The sequence below is a fragment of the Micrasema longulum genome, unplaced genomic scaffold, assembly GCF_059751315.1.
Source record: "Micrasema longulum isolate JH-2025_06_02 unplaced genomic scaffold, ASM5975131v1 h1tg000365l, whole genome shotgun sequence".
Lineage (NCBI taxonomy): Eukaryota > Metazoa > Arthropoda > Insecta > Trichoptera > Brachycentridae > Micrasema > Micrasema longulum.
This window is the reverse complement of record NW_028277566.1, coordinates 169,268-191,808: the sequence shown is the minus strand read 5'-3', so window position 1 is coordinate 191,808 and position 22,541 is coordinate 169,268. Positions and strand designations below refer to the sequence as shown.

Genomic DNA, 22,541 nt, shown 5'->3' with positions numbered 1-22,541 from the left:
CGAAAAATGTTCTGACTTAAAAAAAACTAAGGAGGCTTTTTGCCTTTCCCATTTCTAGAATTTATGTTAGAAAATGTAAGAAAAAAAACTATTATATTAGAAAAAACTTTATTGAAATTAAGCAATATAATTAACTCGTAATATAAATGAAGTATTTAAATATCCATCGGCCCAGCGCTTGGCTCAATATTACGAATTGTAACATCCTCCACTTCAATGGGTATAGTCTTGGAGGACAGAATAGCCGTCGTTCCCTTGGCATACTTGTAAGATGTCTGTCTTACACCTTTCTTATTAGCTTCATCATACGTTCGCAAATAGTCTACGCCTGACTTTCTGATCACACACAAGTCAATGTTAGAACCTGACCCCAGATCATTGAAAATACCAGCTGCAATTGCATCGCGTACCAGCTTCTTGCCTTCCTCCTCGGACATATTTGGTTTCCAACGAGATTCAAATACAGACATGGCAGCAAAAGAACCAGAACCTACAAAAAATAAGATATTTGAAAATAACAAGCAAAAATATTCAGGTAGTGCAAATTTTCAAAGATTGTGCGAGTTAGATAGAAGGGAAGATAGTAAAGTAGGGAAGAAGTAGATAGTAGAAGGGAAGATAGTAAGGTAGTGCAAGTTTGAAAATACGGCTATAATTTTTCACACATTTCATACAAACTCTTAGTTAAGAACTTTCATTACAAGATTGATAGACATTACAACAGAAATGGAGAACATTTTTGAGAAGGTAATATGCAAAGTACAGGCTTATGACCTATCATTAGCTGGTTTGAGCTCACGTTTTGCACACTGTGTAATTCCCTCATGACTGAGGATCGTGACCACCATGTCGTACTCTCGAAACTGCAGTCCTACACTTGTCTCGGCACCCCGCATTTCTGAGAGTGACAAAGAAGACCCTGTTGCAACTTTTATCTGGTCAGACCAGCGCATGGGAGACCTCTCTCGTCCTCTTCTTCCCTCTACGCTGCCGACCATGACAAGATTCTCCAGGCAATCTTCCTCTCTCCTTGCGAGGTGACCAAATTTAGGAGAACTCTTCTGAGGCATATGGTCGAGAGTCTGTCAGTCAGCTTCAGTCCCTGAAGAATGGAGGCGTTGGTGCATCTAACTGTCCAGAGTATTCTTAGCATACGTCTCCAGCACCATATCTCAAAGGCATCTATCATGTTGTGTTATTTTGCCCTTTATTGTCCATGTTTCCGCCCCATATTTAAAAAATTAAAAAACTAAAGTTCTGACCAATCTCATTTTTGATGCCTTCGATATGTCCTCCTTCCAATCTTTTTCAAACTTGCCATTGCACTTTTTGCCATCCCAGCTCTTCTTTTGATTTCGGGCTCGCCATTGTCCGTTATTTAAGAAATGAGGTAATTAAATTTATGGGCAACCTCGAGGTCGATTAAAGTATTTGTTCCAGAGACTTGGTGATTACGATCTACATGCAAATTGGAATGGTGGGGTATTTTTACCCTACCATTCCAGTGTGCATGTACAATATTTAAACATTCATATTTTTTTAATGCTTCCTTTCGTTGATATTTGTGAATCAAAAAGGCTGAAACCTTATTGATGTGGATGAGATAATAGTAACTATGTAAATAGTGTGTTTTTATAATAAAAGATAAACACATTTTTTAATACGCAGTAATATTATTATTATTATTGATACTTATAGGGTCACGTATTTTTACTCATATTTATAATTTCATTAATAATGAGGGCAAAATCGCGTATAAAGAACCACACTTGTGAGGTAATAAAGTGATCTTACCCATTGTAGAGTAGGGCAGCTTATCAACAGATCCGTGAGGGTAAATACAGTAAATGTGAGGGCCAGAGTTGTCCACTCCTCCGAGTACAAGAGCAGCGCTGATGTGTCCTTGGTAACGGAACAGCATCTGTTTGAGAAGTGTGGCGGCAGTAGCCACGGGGACAGTGCGCCCGGTGTGGAGGCGTTGCAGCTCCAGCTGGGAGGCTATCATCTGCGTAGTCATCTCCGTGTCAGCTGCCGTGCCGGCTCCGCAGCAGTACATGTTCCCTGCCAGGTAGTGGATCTTGGAGCAATTCTTATCCGAGACTATAGTGTCCTCGGTGGCGCGAGTATCGGCACCTAGAATTACTCCACCCTCGAATATAATGCCCACGATGGTGGTCCCTGTCTTAACAGCGGTAGGTGCAGGGAAACCTTTGGCGCTGAGAAAGGCATTTCTGAAAAAAAAAACATCCATTTTGACTATACTTTTATTTGATTTACTTATTAATAACCTTTAGGTTTAATTTTTTTGTTTATTTGTCAATATACTAATAAACTAAGCCCAAAACAAATGAAAAAAAATATGTATAATATTATCATTGCTCCAATTTCTTTAAGTTTAACAATATTTGAGTTTGTGCAAATTTTTGTAGACAAGGACTGGATTCAACTCCCTGGGGAGCTGTTTATATTAACATATTACAACAGAGATGAAGAACATTTAATATAAGATAATATAGAAGTCTAGGCATCTACAGGGCTTATGACCTGTCAATGGCTGGTTTAAGTGGCCACTTTACACACAGTGTAACATTCACCATTCTGCCCATATTCCTTCAATTCTTTCATCTGTTGATGTTTAATGCCCTCATGCACCATTAAGTTAGGAAAGGGAATGATGATGATGAGTCATTTTAATTGTGCGATATGTAAAAGATCTATGCAATTGGTTTAAAACACACATTATTTCATGAAACCTGAAACCACTTTTTCTGATATTGTGGGTTGAAGCCTTTGTCCTGAACACAATCAATATACTCCTAGGAGTTTAAAAAAAAACTCATTTTAGATAGTGCATAAATTAAAATAAGTATTTTTGTAACAAAAATACATAATATCTTGAGACCATAATCTATCATAAAAACATACATATTCATAACTATAGGTACATTATACACAGTATTTTAGTACCTATTACACAGACAGACCTTTTGTATAATTTTTATATAAATACAGTATAAAAAAAACAACTTAAACTTAAAAACAAAGTAGTGACAAACAAAATTATATTTAAAACATCGTATTTATATGAACTAAAATGAATAATATGATTTCTTAATAATTAAACCGCTTGTTCCAAAATAAATAAATTAATTCATTGTTCTTACATGATTTATTCTTTTTTACAAAGAGATATTCAGAAAGAATTTTACAATTTTGGGGATTGGATTCCAGATATTGTCCACATAATAACTTGCCTTTGTGTAACAAATGTTCACGATTAAGTGTGACTGGTGTACCGGTCAGTGCCCTATGTACGTGTGAATAAAGGAATGGTGAAGACAGTTTTAAAAATATTATTGGTGTTTGATTTTTTATTTAGCCAAAAAAAAAAACATTTTGATTACCAGTTTTTGAGTTCCACGAGTTAATTATAAAGATTATTTTGAATGTCCGCTATGCCAAAATTGTACAATTTCCAAATATATATAATTCAACATCCCAAAATGATTTTTGATGAGATGGTTTTTGAGGATGGACATGAAAAGAACGATAATTTCACCAAAATTAGAGCAAAATATTTTTGTAATAAAATTGTTTTCCATTTTGTATTTTCCAATTGGAAAACTACTGGCCTATTAGTCTATTATCACACCTTATATAAAATTTTCACGCAAATCATAAATAACAGGTTAACAGCAAAGCTAGATGAGTATCAGCCAAAGGAGCAGGCTGCCTTTCAAAGAGGATATGGAACAAACGAATATTTGCAAACTCTGAAGAATGTTATACAAAAACAGTGAATATAACATGGCACTGGCCCGTGAGGACCCTTCGTAGACTTCGAGAAGACATTTGGCTCAGTCGTGATCTGGGCTGTCATAAGGGGATTGAACAACTGCAGAGTGGACTATACATATTAAAGTTACCTGAAAAACATCTACAGAAAAGCAACCTCCTCATACAGCTGCATGAACCCCTCATAAAAAAAAATTAAAAAATGAGGAATAAGACAAGGAGACACTATCTCTTCTAAACTATTCACTCTGGCACTGGAAGACGAGTTAGTAAAGCTAGACTGGACTGATTGTGGCATTAAAGTAGATGAGATTGACAAACATTCGATTCGCTGATGACATTGTCCTCTGCCAATACGGAGGAAGAAATACTATCAATGTCGACAGACCTCAAAAACCAATATAACAAAGTGGGACTGAAAATGAACATAGATAAGACAAAGGTCATGTCTACAACAAGTTCAATACTGCCCATAAAGACTGATGGTCAGGATGTTGGCAGAGTCGAATCATACGTATACTCAGGTCACACTGTTAGATTAGGAAGATATGATTTAGAAGCTGAATTAGAGAGAAGAGGACTAGGATGGGCTGCATTCTGCAAATTATCCTGAAATCTAGAAGTAACTCAATACACCTAAAGAAAAAAATGTTCGACGCATGCGTACTCCCTGTGCTCACCTATGGGTTCGAAACATCAATTATTGATAAAAGAATCTTACACAAGCTTAAGGTGACACAAAGAGCAAAACATCTCGCTCAAGGATAGCAAGACAGTGGATCAGGGAAAGTACCAAAATTATTGATGTGGGAAAAAGAATTGCGGAGCAGGAGTGAAATTGGGCGGATCATGTTTCTCGGATGTCGGACGGTAGATAGACAAGAGTGTCGGACTGGAGGCCGAGAACAGAATGCAGAAGCGTGGGGAGACCCCAGGTCAAATGGCTCGACGACATCAGAAGAGTTGCTGCTCCAAAGTGGCAAAGGGTGGCAGCTTACAGGGAATTGTGGAGGTCCAAACGGGAGGCCTTTTTTAAACACTGGACTCAAGAAGAAGGCTGATTAATAAAATTGTGATGAACACGAATGTCATAATAAATGTGGATTTCGACGACAAATTCGAAATAATATTTTTACTTGTAGGGATTATTTTGACAACAATACTATATTGAAGCAGGTTTTAATAAGCAAATTAAGTTTGAAAAGTCATGTATTACTAATATATTATGACAAATAGAGTCGCAAGCCAAATATTAACTTAAGCCTTTTCATTACCTCTGACAGTTATCAAAAGAAAATCCAGGAGCAGGAAATTCGGGAACAAGAATCGAGGACATTGTATTTTAGTTAGAATTTAAATATAGAATATAAAATTTACTTGCAGGTTAAACTACAAGTTGCTTATTTCACTGGTAATGACACAACAAAACCGGCTATCAGGGTGATATTTACAAATTGTATGTCGTCTATGGCCGGCAGAACGCAATGATTTGTCTATGGCTCGTTTTTTTTTCTTATCCTACCTCTACACACTTTCTACAAGCCGATCACTCCGGGAAATTGGAAGTTAGTAAAATAGGGGGGTTTGTTTATGAATTGACGTGATTAAGAAAAATTAGGTTAATCTCAGTGTGAAAACTCAAATTCCGCGATCACGCGTATAAATAGACAGAAGCTTTCCTTCTCTCCGCTGAGAGGAAGCGGGAATATTCAGCGATTGAAAACTCGAGGAATCACAATGCTGTTGTCAGCGAAAACGAAAATGTCGGGGTAGTGAGAGCCACTATTCATGCTCGCTCTTATGTTGTGGAAACATCTTTTTCACAGCTATAAAGAGCTGAACTCAAAAAGAATATTGCTTTAACGAGCGGATTGGAATACCTATTGTCAAAGTTATTTGCACATTTTTCTTAATGGACACATATTCATAACTCAATGAGGGAGTTAGCTTTTTTTTTTATTGGTTAATAAACTTTTAAATTAAGTCTTTTTCTTTATATATCGTATTATCAGCGCTACAATTGCTTAGTTTTGTATTTCTGAAATAACCCCGCGTGTGACGTCAGAGGTTGTTCTCTGTTAGTTCTTCTTATTGGTTCGTTTAAGTCAACCGGATATCCCTCACAACTCTCGTACCATTGGTTGGTTCATATGAACCAGTGACGTTGATCAAAGCAGTGCGTTTTTTTTTAGTATTTTATTTTTTTCGTACATTTTTAAGAAACTTTGCCTTACAATTTAATGCTCTAATTTTTACCAAGCGCAAGAAAACATTTTTTGTATTTAATTTCTCATAGGGTCGAAGTTCCTCATTCATATCTAACTTACCTTTGTTTTTACGTGTAAACTTTTGACATTTTATGAAAATAAATATTAATAATAAAATATCTTTGTTTTATTTGAAATATATTCACTTTTTTTTCTGTTTTCCCTGCATTTCTTAACACAACTTTATTCCCTTATAATTGAATTTTTATATTTTTAACATTCTCAAGAATCTCTCCACATACTTCAACAAAACTGCTAAAACAACATTTTCTACTCTTACCCATTATTATGCTTTTTTACAAAATACTTTGCTACAAGTTGAGGTGGATGTAATCATCTTTTTAAAAACATAATTTTATATTTCTTTGCTTTCCGATATTATATTTTACATTAAGTTTATATAACATGTTTATAAGCAATATGCAATAGGTGGTGGAGGTAGTGGTGGTAGATATTACATTTATTAATAATAATATATTACCTGGTATATAATTCAATGCTAAAATATATTTTTATTTTACTTAGTATATGTACATGGGTTTGAATAGTAAAAAGACTACATATTTCTCAATAATTTTTACATGAGATATTAATATTTATTACAAACCCAGACTTACAGTTAAAATTCCGATAGGCTAACATAAAAAAATAGTACACTTATTTGTTTATAAATTTGTATAAACCACTTGAATTTTTTTTTAATTACACTTTGACCGGTTTCGAGGTTACTACCTCATCGTCAGGAATTTAACTAATTTATAACTACACGCGTTGCTATTTAAAAAAGATATTGTATGAAAGAGACAGAAAATTGAAAGAAAGAGAGAGAAAGAAGATAAAATAAATCATAACGGGAATAGTTTTAAAAGAGGACTTGAAGTTAAATTTAATTGATTATTTATTATTTGAAGTTTTTGATTAATGGCTTTACTAATTTCTAATTGTTCTAAATTATCTAAACGAAAACCATTTTTATTGACATGCAAAATTTCTACACCTGTTTCTTGATTAAATTCATGGTTTTCGGATATAAGATGATTTGCGAATTCTGAAAAATTATTATTACCCAGACATCTTATATGTTCTTTGATTCTAACTTTAAATTTACGTGAAGTTTTTCCAATATAGAAATTTGGGCAATTTAAACAATTCAATTTATAGATTCCTAAATGATTTAATTTATCATCCTTATCTTTACAATTTGTTAATATTTTACCTATGTTATTTTTAGTATAAAAAGCAATTATAAGTTAGTTAAATTCCTGACGATGAGGTAGTAACCTCGAAACCGGTCGAAGTGTAATTTAAAAAAAATTAAAGTGGTTTATAGAAATTTATAAACAAATAAGTGTAAAATGTCATACCACAAAGTGAAAAATGTTTTTGATAACAATAATATAAAAAAATTGTGTTTTTTCATTATTAATTATTTCGTGTGTCCAGCTGGACTGGTTCTGAAGCGTGACTATCATGAACATAATATTCCATAATTAAAAAAAAATTTAATATACTGTTTTTCTTTACAAATTCTGTAATTTGTGAAATAAACTTTTCAAAAACATGTTAGGACAATCAATCATTTTAGGACTTCCTGAAAGAGTCTGTTGCAGACGCGCGAAAATAGAAAGTTCTAGCTAGGTACCCCGGATCTGTAAGTTAAGTGCTAGACCCTAAAAAAAGACAGATGTTCGCTTTCGGGTCTGGCCTTAGCGATACCGGGGGAAATGTAGAGTAGGTTGTTGATAAAATGTGTGGAAAAATGTTGTTTATTATAATACTCAAAAGGGCCATGATAATGTTTATTTAAATAAATGCATGGTGTGCGCATCGCGGCTATCAGCGAAATAGCCTGTACAGGCAGAGCGCACCGGTATTTACGAGACCTGTGGGCGACATGGTACCTAAGGTGATGGGGTTAGCACGACCCCCTCCACTCCGGGCCACTCGGCGCAGCGTTATGGCCTGCTCCGCCGCGTCTGGCATTTTAAAGGCAGTATTTATAAATTAACAAATCAGTTGAGCTCTAGCCTGAAAACAGTAAATATCGTGTTTTATTCCATCTCTCTGTCTTGAGTGTGCTCCTGCTCTCCGGTCTTCGCTTTGCTCTGCCGCCGACTACCTTCACCTCTCTAAACCACTTGGACCAGGTGGAAAGTTCTTTTCAGGGTTGAGGTTGACTGGTAGTCGGTGCAGTCGTGGCCCTACCTTCCGGCTTTGCTTGGGAAGGTGGCCTCCTGTTTACACCGGGAAGCCTGACTGTGGCAGACAAAACAGAAAAATCGTGGTAACTCGAACATTACAGAGTCTACACATTAGATCCACATTTTTCACAGGCACGAGACGATCTTCAAATGACAAAAGTCAGATGTTGAGTATATGTGGTGGCAACAGTCACTATTTGATGATCATCATATGTCAAGGAAGAGATGAGCTTAAATGCATTTTCTATCAAATATATAATTATCACGTAATTGCAGATACTTTGAAATTTCTAGTCGATGCACATGTTCAACGTGCAAACAATACAAATTAAATTCTCAATTAGTGTGTAGTCACCTTAACTTGTACACACTGATTTAACATTTTATTTGTTTTGTTCTGAACGTTTAACATGTGCCTCAACTAGAAATTCCAAGCTGTCTGCAATTCTTTCAAATGCATTTAAGCACCCTTTTAACACGTCTGTGCATTCCTCAGAGTTGGTTACTAATTTCTGAAAAAAAAAACACAGTTAGACCTACAAATCTTTTGCACAGCTACCTAATTTTATTTATTGTTTTCAAAAGGGCAATTTATAGCTTATTCAATGATCAAAGCCAACAAAAACTGGCAATGCATAGCATTAGTAAGTATGTCTTAGGTGTTTAAGTTTTTGATTGAACTATTGAATTTCAAATACCTCCAAGTGGCGATTTGCGTCTTTTTGCAGCTGGATGATATCTCCAGTTACTTCTTTTGCCATAGCACCGGCTACGCGCGGTACCTTTCGTCTAGGTGGCCTTTCCCGGAGGCCACGGTTCCCTCGGTGCCGGAGAGGGACTGGACTTTCTCCAGTGGAAACCTCTACTGGCGCTCTTGAGGCGTGGGATTCCACTGGAGTGTAGATTTCCACTGAAGCCCACGAGGCGCAGGTCTCTGTGATATCGATATCCTGAATAGAGACTGGGGCTCTTGAGGTGCGGGTCTCCACTGAATTGTGGAAATCCGCTGAAGCCCATGAGGCATCGGTCTCCGGGATATTGGTATCCCGAAGACATGGTGGACTCCGGGCAATCGATGCTGGCGCATGTGAATTACAGGCCACATCGATGAATTCCTGATTTTTACAAAACATAAATTTGGTGTAAATATTTAAAAAATTATTGGCAATCACTTTTCCACAACCATCAAACCAGCCTTTTAAACTAATTATAATATTGGTAAATCTTTATTCAATTCTTAGTCAAAAACAGAGCTATTGAACAAGAGTGGTATTTACCAAATCACCTGTGAATGCAACATAGTTTATATTGGACAAACTGCGCGAAATTTTATGAGAATTCGTTGATCATATAATATAAAGTAATCAATCATTTCATAATCACACTCTAAAACTCCTACATCAAGTAAGCTACAAAGGCTGTAAAATGAATAATTTCGAAATAATAGAAATCCACATAAAATCCTACAACAGTTTAACTAATAATCACATAATTAATAACCCCTCGCCTTTATTGACAATGATCCCTTTGCAATTTGACACTGGACCTTCTTCACCTCCCTTGTCACCTCCGTAGACGTGGACGCGCATTTGTCAACAATACAACACAATATGAAACTTTACACGAAACTATAGTTGTGTTTTCTAAGAGAATAAATGTGTAACCGTAATAGCAAAGTTTTTGTTTTTATAATAATTTACAGTGAAGTGAATGCCAATTCAATTAATAAATATTTTCTAAGCTGTGATTAATTAGGAAGAATACTAACGGCACATAATGATGTTGGGCTGGCTTCCATGGGCCCAGAGATTGGACTCTCTGTTACACCAGTGCCTTGGGAACTGACAGTCCCTATAATGCAGAGAACTTTTTTTGATAAGTCACTAAGAACAGGCAACGTAGTGCTGTTCCCAGTGGCGATAATTTTTTTCTTGTTCTCTGCATTTTCTTGACGGGCCTTTCTTTTAATATCTCTCCATGACTGAAATGAATATAAACGCAGATTTTCAAAATGGAAACATTAATAAACGAGTCATCCAAACAACACTATCAATAATAACTATTCTTACAGTCTTCCACTGCTCAATTGTTTTGGGTGGACCCAACTCAGCCAATTCGTCGGCCAGCCGCTTCCACAACCTATTATTTGCGTGAATTCCCTGAGGACCTGTAAAACAGCCAGCTGCAAACTCCGGGTGACTACCCATGAAAGCTAATAGCGCTTCCACTTGCACTTGTTTCATTCGGGATCTCTTACTGAAATCAAAATGAAAAATGTATTATGGCTCTACGGCATTAAGATAATGTAATATAATTAACGGCCCAGTAAAATCAAAGAAATGAAAATAAAACATGGCTGTTAAAAACTTGTACTTTGAGAGGTTAACGTTTTCCTAGAGAACTTTAATGAAAGCTACATTTGAAATTACAGTTTATTTGATTACGAAAATGTTTAGAGTGTTTGTTTTGTTTTGATCAGTTCATTTACGATCACGTTAGTGATGTCATATTATGTACCATGCTCAATAAATGTTTCGTTTTATTGCCGTCTCAAGTTGAGTTAAAAAAATATATATCATGATAGACTGCGCACAAACAATTACAACTTTTTCAACTAGTTTATTTTATTTTACTTACAGTTTTAGAGTATTTTCCATATTTAACGAATATGATAATTCACCGGTGCAATTTAAACGCTCGAAACCAAAGATCATACGTCGCCAAACGTAAATATTTTGAATAATGACATTTAATATAAGGTGTTGACACGCATCAGGTTGAAGTGTGGCAATACTAAAAAATATAATAACCTCGATCGATAAATTTTAGTCGATGGTCCATTGGGATCGTGAAAACGGTAAATAATCACGATGAAAAATATTTATCACATCAATTATTACCACGTACCACGTCGATAAGACACATATGTGGTTGAGTCACAGGGCGTGACAATTCCAAGGTTGCCAACCTCCATCATGCGACAATCGGTAGATACAGAAAAATTAATCGGTAGATTGATTGTTCTATGGTGGGGGTGGCGGGGAAAAGGGAATATTTTAACATTTCTCTATCTTTTTTCATGAAATTTCGCTTAACATGCAAGTGTATTTTTTAAAAATTAAACAATATGACGGCTTCCTTGGACTAATGACTGACGCTTGCCTTGACTTGCCTGAGATCTTAATAATTTACGTATTTTTTTTACGTTTATCGTAATTTAAAGCAAAGTGATAAAATAATAACTGCTAGTTGCTAAAAAGGGTTACTAAAATTTGAGCAGAAAATAGTTACAGGTGACAAAAATGTTTAATTATTAAAGTGATCTGCTAGCATTCCATTTAATAAAATATAAACTATGAAATATTTAAGAGACATAACATAATTAGAATTCATGAATTCATCAATCAAAGTATGTATTATGTACGACCAAAGGATAAGTAGTATTCATAATAATAAACAGATGGGAGAAAAAGTAGCTTTCTGAGCAAACAGAAAAAAGAATACTTTTATTCATATGTGAATTGAATTTAAAAATCGGTACAGTTTCGATAAAGTTTGGTAGATCGGTAGATTTCACCCAAACTTGATGTATCTTCTGAAAAATTGGTAGGATTGGCAACGCTGGATTATTCATATACTGCGTGTGAACTTAACAATGCCTGTCTCGGAGCAATGCTGGACGCATGCCTATCAAGACTTTAAAAAATAGAGTATAAATATACCACTGGCTAGTAGAGTCACCCATATGGACAAAAATAATTCTGATTATGAACCACGAAGTTAGCTACATTTTATAGCAATACAACAGAACGTAGGTTGGGAACTGTAAGCGCAAACAAAAACCATACGTTATTGAGCTATAAGGCTTATCACGGGGAACACATGGAAAAATGAAAAATAATTGTATTCAATGGGGTAGTTTTGTTATTTGAGAGAGTGGCTGAGAGATTGAGAAAAATTAAGATGAGGCTTGATTATCACGAAGGCTATAAAATCAAGTTGTTCCGCGTTCACGCGTATCAAAAGACAGAAGTTGTCTGTCTCTCCGCTAACTAAGAGAAAGGGGGAACATCCACCGAACGGAAACTTGAGATATGTAATAGAAGATAGCGTCTATGTGATGTAGAAGTTTCTTCGCCAAATATTTCTTTATTTGTTTTTTCCGTCATGATAATGCAATTAAAATAAAAACTAACTGAATAGTTCAAAAGAAAATAAAAAAAAACTTAAATCGATTCTAAAAACGTGTAATTTGGAAGATAATTGAAAAAGGCTGAATGTTTTATCTACCTATGTTTATTAAACTAGAACATGGGAATAATCTTAGAGCTAATTAAAAACATGATAACAAAAAAAGAAAATACTTACAGAGCTAGGTCCTTAACTAATGCAGTTCGTATTTGTCACTCTTGTTTTTTTTTAAAAAGTTTTATTCATTTAAACAAATAAGTAACATACATAATTGTATTTTTGTTCCCGCAAAGCCGAAGCTTGCCTGCGGGTTACATTACATTTTTAAAAAATTATAAGTACATAGTTTAATAATAATTGAAGAATAAAATATATTTCTATGCACACTTAAGTTTCACTTGCTGTTTAATAATTTTTTGACTATTTTTTAAAATGAAATTAGGTTTTTTTCTTCACGATTTTCAGCTGGTATTAAATTGTACAGTTTTGGTACTACACTACCCATTGTTCTGTCACCATAGTAGTTTTTCTGTCGTGGTACCATCAGCTGCTGTGCCGATACTTGTCGGGTCATGATCTGGGGTGGTATTCTGAACCGCTCTCGTGGGCCTCTCTACCACGTTAAAATCATTTTGGCTATTTTCCGACTCGTCGTTCCGACCGTTTGGGTGGTTTTATAACACTCCAATTAGGAGGTCTCTCCTTCTCCCTTTCATTTATTGCCTAAAACTCATTGTCTCTTTTCCACACTTATTCATAAACACATCGTCATATTTAAAACTGAAATATTATGTTCTGCATATTATTTCTTTTAAAACTAAATTATAATTAACTAAGATTAGAATGTATATAAAATTAAATACGTTTAAACTAATTAATTAAAAATAAACATACACTCAAAATAGAAAACTCAATCATTTAACTAATTTATATTATTGAATATTAGAAAGGAATCATTAATTAAAATATTGGAAATGATTCACCTCCTAGTGTAGCGGTTGGCGCGTTCGCCTACCATACTTGAGGTCCTAGGTTCGATTCCTGGCAAGGTGGATGTACAATACTTTTATACATATAAAATAATCGCTGATACGTTGTGATTGGCGTACTGGTACAGTGCCTTATGTACCACGGACGCGGATTAGAAAATGATGGCGCAAAGGTTAATTAGAGTTTTAAGTTAATATGTGGTAAGTTGGAATAATCGGCGCGCGTACGAATGTATGAAATTTAAAGAAGAAAGGTTTGTATGTATCACAGATGAATTAATTATGCGCTTTATTTTTGTTATTTTTAAAGTTTTTAAAATACAAATATTATTTTAATGCCCTGCGGTTTGCGAATTATTATTAAAAAGATTATGTTTTTCCCCAGCGGAAAACATGGGTCAATATTTATTGTTAAAGTTATTATTTTCAATAGAAAGGGTTTTGGAATTCCGGGTAATTTGCCGCTCGGTCATTTGAATTTAACCCGAGGTCGTAATTGACATTAACAATGGACGAAATATTTGTGGATTCCTAGTAACGGCTCAGGTAAATGGGGATTTATTTTAATGTATTTATTTGTAAAGGAGGTAATTAAAATGGGGTTCTTTTGAGAATTGGCTGGCATGAACTAATAGGTTATATTGAAATGCATTATTTCTGAGAAACCCCAGATTAGAGAAAACAAAAGAATGTATTGAAAGGTTATATTTAAATTCGAATTGAAATATTCTAAAATATCGCCGCGTTTTTTTTCAATACTAACAAGGTTGGTTTTATAATCTAAAACGAAAATACCTGCTTATTTTACGGGGACAAAATATTTTAATTCCTGAATATTTTAAACAGGTATGTTTAGCTCGTATCAGGCTCCTCTAGCGAATTGTCTGATTATTAATTTACCTGTCGGAGATTGTCTATGACTAACAGTGGTGGCGGTCGTTTTTGTTTGTTTGTTAGATAATAATTATTGTGTTTTTTTCTTAAAAAATCGAAATAATTCACTAATTTGGTTAAAAAACAGTGGTGTACATAAAATTTTATCTATTATTAAGTGTTTTCAGTAGTTTGTGTTTGTTTTCGTTCTCTGTCCCGAAACCTAATAACCAGGTAACAATTATTTTTTCCATACACGTGTAGCCAAATTTATTTTTGGTTTTTACAACTTATTTTGTACTTTTCTTTTTTTTTATTTGTTATAAGTGAACGATAAAGAGAAACCTCCGGATCCACCGGATGGATCTCAATCAGATTCATCGTGCGGTACAATGGACACTGTTCCAGATCCCGCAGAATTTGTTACAATAAGGCCGAAATCAAAAAAACTCAAACTTATAAATTCGGAGAGGAAATCGAGTTCTGAGTCAGACCGCCCCCTCCCACACAAAACACCTAGCCTCCGACCCTCTGCTTCTACAAATCCAGGTACTCCAGAGGTCACAAACACTTTATCGCCCATTACCACACCTACCAAAGTCCAATCCCACATGTACAATGGAATGGATCGTGCTCCATTTATCGTGCATGTAACAAAAGTACAAGTAGACGGCGTCACCCACACCAACTTGTACGATATTGACTTCGGTCGATTTCTTCATAGAAACAATATTCGGACTGCCTGGAACGGAATCAAGTCCGTCAGCCGTAACCGTATTTCTGTGGAGTTTAAGACGGCAAACGAAGCCAATACGTTTGTAAAATCAGAAATAGCTAAAAAAGATAATTATAACGTTTTCATTCCGACTTTCCTAGTAACTAAACAAGGTGTTACCAAAGGCATCCCTTCGCACTGGTCCGAACAGGACATTGTGGAGAATGCCGAGGTACCTCATGGATTCGGAAAAGTAATCAAGGCTCGACGACTAAATTACAGATTGAGTAATGGTGACGTAGTCGAATGGAAACCCCCCCGCACGGTGGTTTTGACCTTCGACTCAAAATCTCTACCTTCCCATATGTCCATCTTCAATGTGTCCCTCTCCGTAGAACTTTACGTATTTCCGACTATTCAGTGTTTTAAATGCTGTAAGTACGGGCTTACAAAGACTGTCTGTAGATCCCTTGTGCGCTGTTACAAGTGTGGCTCCTCACACAATGGGGAATCCTGCACGGTGGCGGCAGAAGATATAAAATGCCTCAATTGTTCTGGTAACCACTCTGCCACCAGCAAGCTGTGCAAGGGCACTCAGGAGCTTAAAAGGCAACAAAACACAAAACACACGATGGCTGACAGAAACATTTCATATATAGAAGCTTCCAAAATGTTCGGAAAAGCGACGATTTCCTATGCAGAAATCGTCTCTAAAATGACAAAACCGAATGTCAATGTTGTTATGCCCGCGCCCTCCGCGCCAATATCCTACAAAAAATCAGTAGAGAGGTAAAAAAACTACCTTCCAAACCTAATGTTCCTCATCATGACCCTTCACTTCTGTATTTCCCAAACGGACAACTTCCATCTGGTTCTAATGGGAATGCTTTTCCTAGCACAGTCCCAACATCAAACAATATAATTATATCTACCATATTGAGTATTTTAGTATCGATCCTTCAAAACAATCCACAAATACCGTCCAACGTCGCCCATCAACTCCTAAATATAACCTCCCTACTTAACCACCACCATGGCTCCTCAGATGAGGATTCTGCAGTGGAACAGCCATAGCATTTTAAATAAAAAAGAAGACCTCTTGTATACATTGCAAGAAGAATCTATTTCAATTGCGGCCATTTCGGAGACGTGGATGGTCCCGGGATCTACTATTAGATTCCTGGGATTCCACTGTCTGCGAGATGATCGTGAGGATGGGAAGGGTGGCTCTGCCCTCCTCATCAAAAACTCCCTTCCCTTTATCCCTATTAATGTCAAGACTGATGGCTGCCCTTTCCAAGTGACAGCTGCAAAGGTTAATGACCTGACCATCCTTTCCTTGTATATCTCTCCAACCAACAAACCCTCAAAATCGATACTTTTATCTTTGTTCCAAAAATTGACCCCTCCGTTCCTTATCCTTGGTGACTTTAATGCTCACCATGCCCTGTGGGGTGCTCCGACATGCGACAGGTTGGGAAGAGATATTGTTGATCTCTTGGATAATCTGAATATGTGTGTCCTTAATGATGGCTCCGCGACGTGCCTTCAGCTTCCAAATCAGCGACCCAGTGCAGCGGATCTCACCATCTCCAGCGCTGCAATGGCACCATCAGTGCAATGGTCAATTAAGGAAGACACTATTGGTAGTGATCATTACCCTATAGTAGTCAGCCTCATATCCAGCCATAGATATTGCCAAAGTGGCCTATCACCTGGGGAAAGACGAAGACCGAGATACATTACAGAAAGAGTTAAATGGAGATACTTCTCAGATGACATTGAACTCAAAGTGAACGAGCTGCCCACCCCAACGATATAGAATGTAGTGAAGTGCTATGAAGCATTATCATCATGCATCGTTGAAGCAGCAGACAAACATGTCCCTGTAAAGGAGAAAGGCAATAGAAGTAAACCCCCCCCTGCCCCATGGTGGGATAACGAATGTGCGGAGGCAGTTTTGAAAAGGAAAAAGCAAGCTAAAGTTTACTCCTTAAACATGAGCCTAGAAAACCTGTTGAGTTTTAAACAGGTTGAAGCTAAAACAAAACGCCTTTCAAGAGACAAGAAACGACAAGGATGGAAAAAATTCTGTTGCTCTTTATCACGAGACGTGCCTATATCAACTGTTTGGAGCATGATACGTCGATTTAGAGGTTCTTTCACTCCACCAGTGAGACGTCCTGAGACCCTAGGGTGGGTTGAGGAGTTCGCTAACAAGCTAGCCCCGCAGACCGCAAATAACTGGAATGAGTCTCCCTATTGGTACCAGTTTACAAATAGAAGCTGGTTAGATCATAGCTTCGGTTTAGATGAACTGAAGACTATTCTGACCCGGCTCACAAACTCAGCTCCAGGGATTGACGGTATACTGTATAGTTTTATCCAACATAACAGTGATCCTACCCTCTCCTACATCCTATCATTGATCAACATGATCTTTGAATCAGTAAACATCCCCCCTTCATGGAAAACCCAATCCATTATCCCTATCCTTAAACTCAACAAAGACCCAAACTTTGGGTCATCCTACCGCCCCATAGCCCTCTCCTCTACACTGTTGAAAGTGGCGGAACATGTGGTGAGACAACGCTTAGACTGGTTTGTGGAGAGCTCGAAAACTCTCCCCGAGTCTCAATTTGGATTCAGGAAAAGAAGGAGCACTATCGAAAGCGTGTCGGTTCTGACATCTGATATCAGAGCCTCTCTTACTAAGAAAGAATTTCTTTTAGGTGTCTGTCTGGACATAAGTGGTGCATATGACAATGTTATTATCCACATTCTAGAAGCAAAAATGCTACGAATTGGAATTCCGCGAAAACTCACTTCCTTTTTAGCAAATTTGATTCTCTCCAGAAAGGTAGAAATCAGTGTTCGTGGTCATGCTGTGGTGGAGAGAGAGTTGAGCAAGGGACTACCTCAGGGTTCTGTCCTGAGCCCGATTCTCTTCAATATTTATACGCATGACATAAGCGGAATTGTTCCCTCAGAGACGAGTTTGCTTCAGTACGCGGACGACTTCTTCATGTATGCATATGGGAAGGACCCAAATAATCTAGAAAATACTCTAAATTTAGGTATGAGAAACATCAGGAATTGGTTAGTGGAACATGACTTGGATCTATCGACTGGTAAAAGTAATGCCATAACCTTTTGTAGACAGTGAAAAATCCCAACCATAAAAATTCAACACGGAAATGAGATAGTACCTTTTACGTCCCAGATTAAGTTCCTGGGAGTAATTCTGGACACTCATCTTACATGGAACTCATACATAAATCATATAGTAAACAAGTGTCAAGCCGGATTGAATACGTTAAGAGCAGTCTCGCGAGTATGGTGGGGGAGCCACCCTTTTATACAGAGACTTTTTTATACTGCGTATATTCCGGAGCCATCTATATTATGCCTCGTTCCTTTTAGAACCTTGTTCAAAAAAAGAATCTCCAAAGACTTGACCGGATCCAATCCCAAATTCTAAAACTAGTCGTCGGAGCCACGAAGTCATCTCCAATTAACGCTTTACAAGTAGAAGCTTGTGATCCCCCACTCGGTATGAGAAGACAATACTTGGCGGATAGATTTCTTCTAAAATGCTCAGTCCAAAAAAACAACCTGCTCCTTAAAAAGGTTCAGTTTCTCTCTGACTGCGTGACATCCTCATCTTTTTGGTTTCATAAACCACCCCTTTTACTAGTCAACAGTTTTCATTTTTACAAATCTTTCGAATCTAACATTTATCCTAAAGACTTTCTTCCCCTTTATCGTTTTCCATTTAAAGCTTCTATTTATGCCCCAAGTATTGAACTCGCATTCGGAGTCGAAAGTCACCTACGGCCCCGGTGTACATTCAACCGTATTCGGTCGTCAAGATGGATAGGTTGGAAAATTATCTACACTGATGGATCTCGGTCAGATTTGCCAACGCATACGGGTGCGGCTATATATTGTGAAGACAGCAACTTTCAAAGATTGTACAAATTGCACAAGAATGCATCTGTATTTACCGCAGAATGTATCGCAATCCGAGAAGCTGTCAAGTACGCCTTAAGCTCACAATATAGCAAGTTCCTAATCCTGTCAGATTCCTTGAGTGCCTTACAAAAAATCAAATCCCCTCCATCCTCTTATCCCGAGGATGAGCTCTGCGTGGAAACTCGATTTCTTCTTTCTTTATCAGAGGCATCCAATAAAAATATTGTTATGTCCTGGATCCCTAGCCATTGTGGTATTCCCGGGAATGAAAAAGTGGACGCGTTAGCAAAGGAGGCGGTCCACTCCGGGGATCCTGCCTATAGTAATTTATTACCACTAGGTGATCTCCTTATTATGACGAAGGAGAAGCAACTTTGCACATGGCAAGAATATTGGGTAGCCTCCTCCCAAGCCAAGGGTAAACATCTTTTCAAACTGAAACCAAATGTAACAGAAAAGCCTTGGTTTTCCAAAGTGATTCTGAACAAGTTTGAGACATCCTCCATATGCAGAATGCGCATTGGGCACTGCTGCAATGGTTCTCACCTGTTCAGGATCCATGTCCGGGACTCTGCCATTTGCGAATGTCAGCTAGATGAGGAAGATTAAAACCATATTTTTTTTGGATGCCCCATAAATGATTGTTATCCTGATTTCCTATCCGACCTCTCTGATATTAATATCCCATTCCCTATTCATATTCTATCTCTCCTGTCCCCACCCAATAAACGTGTATTTAAAATCCTATGTAAATAACTACTAACCATCACGCCATTTCCCCGGAGGGGTAGGCAGAGAGGATAGAACGCCACACCACTCTGTCCTGGCACACTTCCTTTGCTTCCTTCACATTCATACATCTTCTCATGCACGCACGTCGATTATTCCGACTTTTCACATGACCACTTTCAAGAATTTGTTGTACTTGATCATGCCATGTCTTTCTCGGCCTTCCTCGACTTCTACAACCAGACACATTCGCATCATAAATCTTTTTAGCCGTTCTTTCATCATTCATTCGCTCCACATGACCGAACCATCGCAAAAGACCTTTCTTAATTTTGTCGATAATGCTTAACTCAGCCTTGCATTCTGCTCTAATTTCGACATTAGGGCACCTATCATACATTCTTTTTCCGCACATTTGCCTGAGGGATCGCATTTCAACAGCATTCAGTCTACTTTCGTCCCTTTTTTCCAACTCCATGCTTCGCTTCCATACATTAGGGTTGGTACCAGAACTCCATTATGAACTGCTAATTTAGCCTCTTGCGATAGACACTTATTTGCTACGACAGACTTTAAGGCACCATTAACTCTGTTACCGGCACTAACCCTCCTTTCAATATCCTTGTCCATATTTCCATCTCTAGTAAACATACTACCCAGATATACAAATTCTTCGACTTGTTTCAAACTATCTCCATTTACTACAATCTTACATTCAGTCATAGTTACATTTCTTTCAAAGACCATGACGTTCGACTTTTGCACATTCATTAGCAAATCACTCTCCTTGCACACTTCGTAAACCTTTGTAACCAAGGATTGCAGTTCCTCTTCGCTGTCAGCTAGGAGGACTGCGTCATCGGCGTACAGAAGGCAACTGACAGTTAGATTACTCATTTTCGCTCCCACATCCATACTTTTCAATTCTTTCATACATTTATCCATGTATATGTTGAATAACCACGGTGACATTACACATCCCTGTTTGACTCCTTTAGGGATGTCAAACCAGGAGGTTAATGACCCATTTACCCTTACACACGCTATCTTTGTACAAAGAAGCAATAGCGCGGACAAGGTTGTCACTCACTCCATACTCCGATAGAACCATCCATAATTTTTTCCTATCAACTCGATCAAATGCTTTTTGCAAATCAACAAAAGCGCAAAAAAGCTTCTGGTTTTTCGCCAAAAACTTTTCTTTCATATTGCGTAATGCAAATATTTGATCCATACATCCTCTACCATTCATAAATCCACTCTGTACATCCCATACTTTCTCCTTGGTCACGTTTCTTACTCTTTCTATCAGTATTCTTCCATACATTTTGCCGACAGCGCTCAGAAGACTGATAGCTCTGTAATTCCCACACTCCACCTTAGAACCCTTTCCCTTGTATAACGGCATAACAACTGCCCTTCTCCAATCAGGTGGAGTCCTTTCCTCCTTGAGACACAAGTTAAAAAGTTTATGTAGCCATGTGAGAATTAATTTGCCACCCGACTTAATAAACTCTGCTGCAATACAGTCATACCCTTGCGCTTTACCATTCCGCATACATTTGACAACACTGATAATTTCTTTCATACTAATCTGACTTACCTCATCATTTGCGTTCAAACACACCTCGGATAATGTCGATACATCGGCACCGCCCGAGTTACCAGTGTGCGATTCATAAACTTCCTCAAAGTATTCCTTCCATCTCTCTTTTATTCCACTCTCATTAGTCACCATTTTTCCATCCTTATCTTTAACAACTGTCATGCCTCCGCTTTCACTGCTACTCCTGGAGTTTTTCACAGCTTTCCAGAAAACTTTAATGTTTTCATGGAAATTGTGTGTCATTTTCATTCCTTCTTCATCCTTCAATTTTTTCTTCCGTTCACATACACCCTGCTTAACCTTTTTCTTACTTTCACCATACACGCGTTTAGCCGATTCATATTCAATTGTATTCTTTTTTACAGCAAGCAAATTTATCCACGCATCCTTCTTTTCTTTAACGAGTTTTTTGACTTCGTCGTCCCACCACGCATCACCTTTCTTTCTCCCTAGCGTTGTCACACCGCACACTTCTTTCGCCGCCTCGCACATAAGTACTTATTTTCAAATACTCCCACATATCGTTTATACCCATACATTCTACATCTTTTTCGTTCAGTCTGTGACTCACAGATCTTTCAAAATTATCTTTTATGTCAGCATTTTGCAGTTTTTCAACTTTGACTCTAGAAGGAGCCTGCACTTTGTTTGTTTGGGACCGCCATCCCTTAAACAGAATCACCCTTGAGACCACTAAAAAATGGTCTGATTCCATCTCGGCCCCTCTGTACACACGTGTGTCGACAGTTACAGGCTTCAATCTAGAGTCAATGATGACATAATCGATAATCGACCTTTCATTTCCTCTCTCCCATGTGTATTGGTGGATTCCTTTATGCTCGAAAAATGTATTCGATACAAAAAGGTTCCATTCCAGGCATACCTCTAGCAGTCTTTTCCCATTGTCATTCACTCTTGCATCCCCAAACATACCTAGAGCTGACTCCAGCCCATCTCTCCTTGTTCCCACCCAACCATTAAGATCTCCAGCCAAAACTATCCTTTCGTTATCTTTTTTCCCATTCATCACATTCATTAGACTCGTCCAAAACTCGTCCTTCTCAGATTCACAGTCGGAGTTGACAGGAGCGTATCCTATGATAACAAGCAATCTCGTCAGTCCGACCTTAAATCTGACAAATATGAGTCTCTCACTTACAAATTCATATTCATTCATGCCCTCTATCATTCTTGGCGATA

General features: G+C 37.4%; 2 protein-coding genes across 3 annotated transcripts; both read right to left on the bottom strand.

Moving 5' to 3' along the window:
• Nucleotides 1-94: 94 nt before the first annotated feature.
• Prosbeta2 (Proteasome beta2 subunit) lies at nucleotides 95-5,219 on the bottom strand. The gene is made up of 3 exons (XM_088225497.1): nucleotides 5,070-5,219; nucleotides 1,795-2,231; nucleotides 95-490 (listed from the first exon to the last, which is right to left on the bottom strand). The coding sequence occupies exons 1-3, from the start codon at nucleotides 5,129-5,131 to the stop codon at nucleotides 156-158; spliced, it is 834 nt and encodes a 277-aa protein (XP_088081623.1). The 5' UTR covers nucleotides 5,132-5,219; the 3' UTR covers nucleotides 95-155.
• A 2,164-nt stretch (nucleotides 5,220-7,383) lies between these two features.
• Nucleotides 7,384-11,096, bottom strand: LOC148282195 (uncharacterized). 2 transcript variants are annotated; one of them, XM_088225499.1, is made up of 5 exons: nucleotides 10,901-11,096; nucleotides 10,333-10,519; nucleotides 10,032-10,244; nucleotides 8,962-9,378; nucleotides 7,384-8,775 (listed from the first exon to the last, which is right to left on the bottom strand). In XM_088225499.1, the coding sequence occupies exons 1-5, from the start codon at nucleotides 10,975-10,977 to the stop codon at nucleotides 8,647-8,649; spliced, it is 1,023 nt and encodes a 340-aa protein (XP_088081625.1). In that variant the 5' UTR covers nucleotides 10,978-11,096; the 3' UTR covers nucleotides 7,384-8,646. The 2 variants fall into 2 exon arrangements, with proteins under 2 accessions (XP_088081625.1, XP_088081626.1); XM_088225500.1 differs by lacking the exon at nucleotides 10,032-10,244 and having other exon boundaries at nucleotides 8,512-8,775.
• Between the last annotated feature and the right edge of the window lie 11,445 nt (nucleotides 11,097-22,541).